The 10854-nt window shown below is 37.8% G+C and overlaps 2 protein-coding genes across 2 annotated transcripts; both read right to left on the bottom strand.

The window, feature by feature from the left end:
- Positions 1–639: 639 nt before the first annotated feature.
- Positions 640–5296, bottom strand: LOC140170963 (uncharacterized). The gene is made up of 2 exons (XM_072194155.1): positions 5102–5296; positions 640–2573 (listed from the first exon to the last, which is right to left on the bottom strand). Exons 1-2 carry the CDS (start codon positions 5294–5296, stop codon positions 1344–1346), a joined length of 1425 nt encoding a protein of 474 aa, XP_072050256.1. The 3' UTR covers positions 640–1343.
- A 528-nt stretch (positions 5297–5824) lies between these two features.
- On the bottom strand, positions 5825–10854 carry LOC140170962 (potassium voltage-gated channel unc-103-like). The gene is made up of 6 exons (XM_072194154.1): positions 10816–10854; positions 9153–9283; positions 8483–8608; positions 7596–7723; positions 6509–6591; positions 5825–5831 (listed from the first exon to the last, which is right to left on the bottom strand). Exons 2-6 carry the CDS (start codon positions 9256–9258, stop codon positions 5825–5827), a joined length of 450 nt encoding a protein of 149 aa, XP_072050255.1. The 5' UTR covers positions 9259–9283; positions 10816–10854.

Below are 10854 nucleotides of genomic sequence, written 5' to 3'. Positions count from 1 at the left end.
TATTGAAACTCACACCAAATACTGAGTATTGAAACTCAAAACATTCCTGAGTATTGAAACTCACACCAAATATTGAGTATTGAAATTCATAACATTCCTGAGTATTGAAACTCACACCAAATACTGAGTATTGAAACTCAAAACATTCCTGAGTATTGAAACTCACACCAAATACTGAGTATTGAAACTCATAACATTCCTGAGTATTGAACTCACACCAAATACTGAGTATTGAAACTCATAACATTCCTGAGTATTGAAACTCACACCAAATACTGAGTATTGCAACTCAAAACATTCCTGAGTATTGAAACTCACACCAAATACTGAGTATTGAAACTCAAAACATTCCTGAGTATTGAAACTCACACCAAATACTGAGTATTGAAACTCATAACATTCCTGAGTATTGAAACCCACACCAAATACTGAGTATTGAAACTCATAACATTCCTGAGTATTGAACTCACACCAAATACTGAGTTTTGAAACAACTCATAACATTCATGAGTATTGAAACTCACACCAAATACTGAGTATTGCAACTCAAAACATTCCTGAGTATTGAAACTCACACCAAATACTGAGTATTGAAACTCAAAACATTCCTGAGTATTGAAACTCACACCAAATACTGAGTATTGAAACTCATAACATTCCTGAGTATTGAAACTCACACCAAATACTGAGTATTGAAACTCATAACATTCCTGAGTATTGAACTCACACCAAATACTGAGTTTTGAAACAACTCATAACATTCATGAGTATTGAAACTCACACCAAATACTGAGTATTGAAACTCATAACATTCCTGAGTATTGATACTCACACCAAATACTGAGTATTGAAACTCATAACATTACTGAGTATTGAAACTCACACCAAATACTGTGTCAAATTGAATATATCGGTTGAGTAAAACCTAAATGATCCATTTACCTGGTAAAGATGGGCAATAAAAAAATCAATAAAATACGTTCATGGCAATCAAACTCCGGCAAGACACATGATTTGGTTAGCATAGTCTAACTAGGGTGGCGCCTTCCCTAGTTAAACTATGGCGCGCTGCTAACCAATCATCAGCCTCGGGAAGTTTGATTGACAGGATAAATTAAAATGACCTAAATGGGACCAATAACTGTAAAATGAACCTAAATGTATGAAATGAACTTGAATCAAAATAAACCTAAATGTATGAAATGAACTTGAATAAAAATGAGCCTAAATGAGTCTGAATGTGATAAATGATCCAAAAATGAGAAATGAGCTGAAATATGACAAATGAACCTAAATAAAAATGTACCAGGTAAATGGATCAAAATGTAACCTAAAAAATGAGCCTAAATGTGACGATATGAACCTAAATGATGGCCTAAATGTGAAAATGAACCTAAATGAAAAATGAGCGTAAGATAAATGAACCTGAATGATGGCCTAAACCTGATAATGAACCTAAATGATGGCCTAAATGTGAAAATGAACCTAAATGAAAATTGAGCATAAATATGATAAATGAACCTGAATGATGGCCTAAACCTGATAATGAACCTAAATGATGGCCTAAATGTGAAAATGAACCTAAATGAAAAATGAGCATAAATATGATAAATGAACCTGAATGATGGCCTAAACCTGATAATGAACCTAAATGATGGCCTAAATGTGAAAATGAACCTAAATGAAAAATGAGCATAAATATGATAAATGAACCTGAATGATGGCCTAAACCTGATAATGAACCTAAATGATGGCCTAAATGTGAAAATGAACCTAAATGAAAAATGAGCATAAATATGATAAATGAACCTGAATGATGGCCTAAACCTGATAATGAACCTAAATGATGGCCTAAATGTGAAAATGAACCTAAATGAAAAATGAGCATAAATATGATAAATGAACCTGAATGATGGCCTAAACCTGATGATGAACTTAAATGATGACCTAAATGTGAAAATGAACCTGAATGATGGCCTAAATATGAATGAAAACAAAAAATGAGCCTGAATATGACAAATGAACCTAAATGAAAAAGTGAATGCAAGAATTAAATAAAAAGTTAAATTACTAAATGAACAAGATGTAAAATGAATGCAAATTCTACTCAACCGATAGTTCAATTGAAATAGGTAAATGCGAAACCAGTTATATCGGTAAAATGTTAAAACACAACAAATCCAAAGTGTCGATCGGTAAACAAAATTAACCTGAATATAAATGTAGCGGGATAAATGAATCCCAACCCCCCCCCCTAGTGAAAATTTAACATTGAGATTGTGCAGCCGCTTCTGAAGAAGCTGCTGCACTGCTGCTAAACTGTATGAAGCTGTAGCAGCATCTTTGGAGAAAATGTTCTGTCCAATTTCCCTGATTTTGGTAGCATCCTCTGGGAACCTTTCCATAACTTTATTAAGATCTTCCATGGAAATAGTAACGAGGTCAACTTGAGTCAGAGCCTTGATGGTTTTGCTGCGTGGTGTATCATACAGCAGATTGATGTCATCAAAGTAGTCGCCTTCCTTAAGGATGCATTCAACAGCAGTTGGATCCCTCTCAGATATTACATTCACCTGTGCATAAATAAATGAAGTTTCGAATTAATAATTAAAGGAAGGTGATATATTTGGAAAATCAAATTCTTTAAAACTTAAACATAAAATGTCATCCCTTTCAAGCACTCATGCAAAAAGAACATGTAATTACCGACATTAATGCAGCATGATATTGGTAGTCTACAATGGTTTTTTTAATGATAATCATCATGATCATGTAATATATTGATTTCAAGTGAAAGGCCCTATTTTTCTCATAAACATATTGAAATTAGAAGTTCCAACTCAGTGTATTTCCGAAGATATCATCAAAAAACTGCCTAATTAGTCAAATATGGTATACCATATGTGACCCCTCAGCACAACTGAGCCCGGATGTCGCCAGTGCCACTATTGAGATATGCTCCATTGAACTTAACAATAAACAATAGGAAACAAAGGATTTATTGAGAGTTTTATTGATTTTTCACTACTTAAATGTCAAGTACTATAGACATGATATACATCATTTTAAAGCTAATTTCAAGCAGAATATTTTGGTTGAATATCTCAAAAATGATGATTGGCGACATCCGGGCTCAGTTGTGCTGAGGGGTCACATATTTGAGACTAATTCGACATTTTTTTGATGATTTCTTCTGAAATATACCGATTTGGAACGCCAAATTTCAATATGTTTATGAGAAAAATATGAGCTTTCATCTGATACCAAAATCAGCATTTTGATGAGGTAAAGTGGGGGGATGAGATTGTCAATCAGGTTACCCACCTTTAAGCAAGCAGAAGAAAGAAGTTTTAACCTAAGAATTTATTCTTTTAAAAAAGAATAAATTCTTATAATGTTAGCAATCAGCTTCCAAATTACTAGTGTTTGTTTTTCCTGTTTATTCATTGTTTCTTCATTGGTAAATTAGAAATTGCAAATTGCAAAGTTATGAAAGGAGAGAATTTTATTTGCTGAGGGAGATTTTCTTCAGAAATATCAGGCAAATCCGATTTTATGGAGTGAAAAATCAAAAATTTCAATAAACCAAACTCATAGTGAACATGAAGATATGCAAAGGAGAAGAAGGCGGCAAAGAAGAAGACAAAGAAGAGGAATGCAAAGAAGAACAAGGAGAAGAAGGTAAAGAAGAAGGCAAAGGAGAAGAAGGCAAAGAAGAAGCCAAAGAAGAAGGCAAAGAGGAAGATAAAGAGGAAGGCAAAGAAGGCAAAGAGGAAGGCAAAGAAGGCAAAGAGGAAGGTGAAGAAGAAGGCAAAGAATAAGGCAAAGGAGAAGAAGGCAAAGAAGAAGCCAAAGAAGAAGGCAAAGAGGAAGATAAAGAGGAAGGCAAAGAGGAAGGCAAAGAAGAAGGCAAAGAAAACAAAGAAGAGGAAGGCAAAGAAGAACAAGGAGAAGAAGGTAAAGAAGAAGGCAAAGGAGAAGAAGGCAAAGAAGAAGCCAAAGAAGAAGGCAAAGAGGAAGATAAAGAGGAAGGCAAAGAGGAAGGCAAAGAGGAAGGCAAAGAAGAAGGCAAAGAGGAAGGCAAAGAGGAAGGCAAAGAAGAAGGCAAAGAGGAAGGCAAAGAAGGCAAAGAAGGTAAAGAGAAGAAGGCAAAGAGGAAGGCAAAGAAGAAGCCAAAGAAGAAGCCAAAGAAGAAGGCAAAGAGGAAGATAAAGAGGAAGGCAAAGAGGAAGGCAAAGAGGAAGGCAAAGAAGAAGGCAAAGAAGAAGGCAAAGAGGAAGATAAAGAAGGCAAAGAAGGAGGTAAAGAAGAAGGCAAAGAGGAAGATAAAGAGGAAGGCAAAGAAGAAGGCAAAGAAGAAGGCAAAGAAGAAGGCAAAGAGGAAGATAAAGAAGGCAAAGAAGGAGGTAAAGAAGAAGGCAAAGAGGAAGATAAAGAGGAAGGCAAAGAAGCCAAAGAAGGCAAAGAAGAAGGCAAAGAGAAAGACAAAGAAGAAGGCAAAGAGGAAGGCAAAGAAGAAGGCAAAGAAGAAGGCAAAGAGGAAGATAAAGAAGGCAAAGAAGGAGGTAAAGAAGAAGGCAAAGAATAAGGCAAATAAGGAGAAGGCAGAAAAGAAGGTAAAGAGAAGAAGGCAAAGAGGAAGGCAAAGAAGAAGCCAAAGAAGAAGCCAAAGAAGAAGGCAAAGAGGAAGATAAAGAGGAAGGCAAAGAAGCCAAAGAAGGCAAAGAAGAAGGCAAAGAGGAAGGCAAAGAAGAAGGCAAAGAGGAAGGCAAAGAAGAAGGCAAAGAAGAAGGCAAAGAGGAAGATAAAGAAGGCAAAGAAGAAGGCAAAGAAGAAGGCAAAGAAGAAGGCAAAGAAGAAGGAAAAGAAGAAGGCACAGAAGGCAAAGAATTAAGAGAAGGCAAAGAAGAAGGCAAAGAAAAAGATGGCAAAGAAGACAAAGAAGGCAAAGAAGCAGGAGAAGGCAAAGAAGAAGGCAAAGAAGAAGGAGAAGGCAAATTAAGGCAAAGAAGAAGGCAAAGAGGAAGGAGAAGAAGGCGGCAAAGAAGGCAAAGAAGAGGAAGAGTGACAATATAATAGGGTTCAATATGTGTTAACTCACCTGCCCCTTGTGGATGATATACATCTCATCACCAATATCACCTTCATCCACAATGTCATCACCAGCTCGAAGGATGACTTCATTCAGGCAAAGAGAGATGTCGCGGAAAAATGCTTCGCTACAATCCTTAAACAGGCGCAACTGTTGGAGAGAGGAGATATGAAAAAAGCATGGTACATAAACACTCAGAAACATAGCTATTGAATCTGACAGACCCAAAGACTAAAATATAACATGCAGGCTTCATGGTTGCAAAATGATTTCTGTCAATTAACGCTTTGCATGCTAGGTTTCAACAATGTCAAAGTTTTGAGGAATTTTCTCAAAATTTTCTCAAAATATCAAGAGCTATCTCAAGAACCTCTGAACCAATACTAGACTTGTTTGTACTCATTTTAATGCATTTTTCATGCTGATTCCAAATATGGTCATGAAAATTTACAATTCTGATATTTTTGAATTTGTAAAAAATATTTCCAACTTCTCGTCTGCAGTCGACACCCACATGGAGAGTGTTAAGTGGTGCTGTACAGGCTTTCCTTCTGTGGACTCCATGAAGTCTTCAATGTTAGGAATCTGCTTGACTCCCTTGCATTTTAGTAACCATGTATTAGAAGGTACCACTATATCTTCATGCTTACGTTTCTAAGATGTTTTCCATAAATATCCAAGGCAAGTTCTGTCCTCATGCAGAAGGGAGGTTCTTAAAGAGGTCCAATTGGCTCACACCCTGTCAATAAAAGAATATATTACACTTGATTAAAAGATGTACAATACTAGTGATGTAACCAGAATTTCTAAGTGGGGGCTGGGGAGGGGACAAAGAAGACACCTATCTTTTATTGGTTGGGATGGGGTAGACATCTTGATTGCTTGGGGGGCAGTGAAGCCCCCTCAATTTCAACATTTGCTGTGGAAAAACTCTAAAGTACCATGTGGGCTCAGAATCACCACTTCCAAATTGGGACTTTAACACCAAATCAGTGTCAAAAGAAGTCCTAGACTACTGCTTTCTAAAGTACATTATAATGAAGCTAGTGTTAACCCCCTGGACTCTACTGGTCATCTAACAGCATTTCTAATTGGTTGATAACTTGAAATGCTCAATTTCAATTGCCAATTATGACTAGGCTTTAAACTATTTATGGTCAAACTTGCATTTGCAGATGATCTTATTAATACCCTCCTTGATTGGTTCAAAATTGGACACAATATTCATTTTGGCCAATCGGCAGGTAGTTCTCATGGGGTTAAGAACATTCATGATAAGGCCAAATAAAAAAAAGGTTTGTCTCAAAGCTCTCCAACTCTGAAAAATTAATGCGGGTGAATAAACTAATGGGCGCAGGAGCTTTGAGACAAACCTTTTTTTAAATTTGGCCTAACTTGAAAGAAAGGCATACTTACTTGTTGCGTAACCAGAGGTAGTCGAAATATTCGATGACGTTCTCTTTCAACGCTTCATCCACCTGGTTCTCATCCAATTCACGCTGCAATCAAAAACAAGATGTCATATATTTTATGCGACATAATTTACAAAAGTTGCTAATGTATTTGACTTGATACAGATCATAAGCGCTTAAGCAGCCAATCACAACTGTGCACTGCTGCGATATCACAGCGCGATGCGATAAAGTTGAACAAAATCCAACTCCATCGCGGACTGAAATTTACACAGCGCGATGAGAATTTTCACCGCCGAACTAGTAAAAGCCTGGCTCAGATTTCATTTTTTATAGCATTGCATCACACTGCTATGTGGAGTCTGAATCTGACTTTAGGCAATTCATTGAAAGTGCTCAATAACAATTTTTTATATTCTGAAACATTAATGCTCTGCATAGGCTTCAGCCACAGCAGCTAAAAGGAGTATCCCATCATGCATTGCAGTCTATCTGCTTGCTCCATAGCAAATATATACAAAATATAAATAAGAGCCGCTTAGATATTGAGAGCTATGGATAGTTTCACAATACTTTAGACATCATATTTTTTCAATCAAAAGTCTAAGCTCCCCTGATATAAGCGAGTAATTGAAAGTTGAAGTGAGGGATTTTGTGTACACTTTCTATGGCATGTGCAGTTCTACTATGGTACTGCAGAGCATGATGGGATACACCTATCAGCTGCTGTTGGCTTCAGCATTAAAAGTCAAAGTTTTGAGGAATTTTCTCAAAATATCAAGAGCTATCTTAAGAACCTCTGAACTGATACTAGTCTTGTTTGTACTCATTTTAATACATTTTTCATGCTGATTCCAAATATGGTTATGAAAAATTGAAACTTGTCGTCTGCAGTCTGAGAGGGTTAACAACAAAAATAATCAGTCTGTTTGTAAATAAGAATGGAGTATCTACATAACAACATTTTCACAATTTTGGGTTTTACTGGGGGCAACAGGGGGAAAGAGTTCTGACTGGGGTAAATTGCCCCCACCCCATGGCACCACCATTGCCTGCGCTAGCACTGAGTGCAACTTGTTGACTAGTCTTACCTTCACATTCTCGAGCTCCTTCTCATAGGCTACTCGCTGGTTGTCTCTGTTAGCGAGAGTTGAGGCAATGTTGCCAAGAACTGTACCTACCAGGAGCTGTCCCAAGATCATTACGAAACTAGCAAACACTGTTTGGGTGAACATGAAAAGACATAATTTTAAATGCTTTAGTCATCATCCACTGAAGAAAACACATGATACGACTGTGAAGATTGTATCTCAGTCAAATGGACTGCTCTTTATTTGGTTGAAATTGGTCAAGAATTGGCTGCAAAAACAGTGAAAATATGGGTAAAAACGGGGTTTTTGTTATGAAAATCGGTTACCAGCCTACGCGTCACTGCAGCTGGCCGGCGCCACGTGCAGTGCGTCAGCGCCGCATGCGTAATGCGCACTACACCAATGCGCGCGTAAATGGCGCAGAGCCACGCGATTCGCGCGGGTATCACGCTAGTTCCTACAATTCTTTCCTGTTCCTCGCCTCTCTTAGCTTTTGTCTTTTCCCCTCAGAAATGTGTGCCACATAATGCTCCTATGTGGATCCACCTCTGATGTGTGTGCAGTGACATTACCATGCAGTTTGTGTAAGTTTATTCCATTTAAAATCCACACTACCCCTGTGGAAGATTCTGGAAATATCTTTCACAGAGGGAGTATGAATTTCAAATGGAATGAAAACATTAGGCAGCTCCATTTGAATTTCATACACTCTCTGAGAAAGATTCAACCTGAACCTTCCACTGAGGGAGGGTGAGTTACAAATAGAACTGCCAATGTGTTCATTCCATTTGAAATTCATACTCCCTCTGCAAAAGATATTTCCAAAATCTTCCACAGGGGTAGTGCAGATTTTAAATGGAATAGCCTACTGGTTTGTTGTTACTTACACATTTCTTCAATACTGTGAGCAGTGATATCCCCGTAACCAGTTGATGTGATTGTGGCCACGCACCAGTAGATGGAATCGGTGTATCTTACACCCGTCAATGCCACGCTCTCATTGGTCACATATCCTAGCAACAAACGACAAAAGATCATTCAGCAAAATAGAAGATAGAAAGTCAGACTTTTCATTTATTTTTTTCAAGGGATGCATTCTTGTGGTAATGAGATTGATTTAGCGAAAAAAGCACAAAGGCCAATCTCACTCCGGCTAAACAATTTCATGAAATTTGTATCAAATCAATCTTTTTTTGGACTAAATGCATTGTCTGCCTATCAGACTCCAACTTCTACAACTGCTTATTAATTAAGCCCAGGCCCGTAACCACAATTTTTTTTTTGGGGGGGGAGCTGAATTTGAAGAAGTGGACTTGGGGCAGATTTTGAAAAGGTGGACAAGGGCATAAAAACCCTCTATTATTTTGCTTTTGGGGTCAAAAATCTGCAATTTGAAGAAGTGGACTTGGGGCAGATTTTGAAAAGGTGGACAAGGGGCATAAAAACCCCTCTATTATTTTGCTTTTTGGGTCAAAAATCTGCAATAACCCCCCCTACCAATAATTTGGGCCAGGTGCCATTGCTCCCCTCCCCCAACTGACTTGGATTTGCACCTACCTTGAAACTCTACCCATGATTTTTCCTTGCATTCGCCAGATGGGCAAGCGATGAAATACCAGATGCAAGCACAGAAATGAATGATAAGCAAGACAAACACTAGCATCTTGGTCAAACGCACTTTCAGCACGCTGGTTGGTAGAGAAAAACAATAATTGTTAGTGAATGGATTTATCAGGATTATCTTACTATAAATAGGGAAATGTTGTATGTATCTATGTATGTATCTATCTATGTATGCTATAAAGGCTCCGTCAGTTTCGATCCAAATGTCGCCAAATTCATACGGGAGCTCGATGAATATACGGGAACGTGTTTAAACTTTATTTGGTTGAAAACGGTCAAGAATTGGCCTCAAAATCAGTGAAAATGTGGTACGTTGCTATGCTGGGTAAACAAAAAAGGGCGTCTGTTGTCAAGCTAGCCCGTGCGCGTCGATCGGGCGTATCTAATGCCAAGCCGCTCGCGTAAGCTGCAGCGATAAGCGCTGCCAACGGTAACGCAACACTACGCCATGTCGCGCGTAAAACGACGAGAGTCGCGCAATGAATGATAATACGGGTGAACAACCCCCAGACAAACAAGTACCAGGCGTAATAAATACGGGGAAAAGATGTGTGTTAAAAAGTACAAACAACATGAAGAGGTAGGCCTGCTGTAATTAAAAAAGAAAACAAAATGAGGACAAACAGGTAGGCCTACGAGTATGTGGGTTAGCCTATAGTTAGTCACAGTAAGAAAATGAAAACGGGAATAAAATAGGCTAAAGAAGGAAAGAATAATAAAATCTAATAAAATTAGATGATTTAAATTTAAAAAAAAAGCTATTAAACTGAGGACAGAACTAAATAAATAACATGAAAGCGGGAAATCACAAGCTAAGCAGCAAATAAAAAATGAAGTCAACAGGAAATGTAAGAAAGGACAGATTTAGAAAATAATGGGAACGGGATTGAGTAAATAAAAAACATGGTAACGGAAATTTGCAAGCTTAGCAGCAAAATGTTTTTAAAAAATGGAACAAAATTGGCCCATGTAGAAGAAACTAAAAAGAAAGAAAGAAGCTAAAATGGAAACTTAGGCTTAACGAGGGTCAGACTCAGATAAATGAAATTTACCTTTTCAATGATTCTACCTGTTCAGTAATTCCTCCCGTTTTAGTGAACGCTCCCATTTACTCACCTAGCGGGGACCCGCGCGTAGCGCGGGTGTCCCGCTAGTTGAGAAAACAATTCAAATTGATTAGGTAAAAAAGGCTCATTCAGTGATCCCAGCAAAAGGGTACACAATTGTGTACAAATTGGCTATGTCATCATAATTGTCATTAGAACAAGGAAAATGGTTTTGACATTATATTGCAATGGGCTTTTCCAGTTGAAATCCTCACTACCCCTGTAGAAGATTTTGGAATATCTTCCACAGGGGGAGTATGTTTTTCAAATGAAAATGGTCAGAGTTAATCATTTTGAAACCCATACTCCCTGTATTATGGCTTTTCATATTTCTTCCACAAGTGGGGTGAGTATTTCCAATGGAAGTTGGTATTGTATATTCTATTCAAAATTGATACTCCGTCTGTGGCAGACTTTAGCTAAATCTTCCACAGGGGTGGTGTGGATTTTACATGGAATAGCTCAATATGCGGATGAATCTCAAAACTTACTCGATGTTAAGTTGATGTTCCCACCGTGAGAAGTAGTGC

This window comes from Amphiura filiformis, chromosome 15 (assembly GCF_039555335.1).
Source record: "Amphiura filiformis chromosome 15, Afil_fr2py, whole genome shotgun sequence".
Lineage (NCBI taxonomy): Eukaryota > Metazoa > Echinodermata > Ophiuroidea > Amphilepidida > Amphiuridae > Amphiura > Amphiura filiformis.
This window is presented reverse-complemented; position numbering and strand designations above follow the sequence as displayed.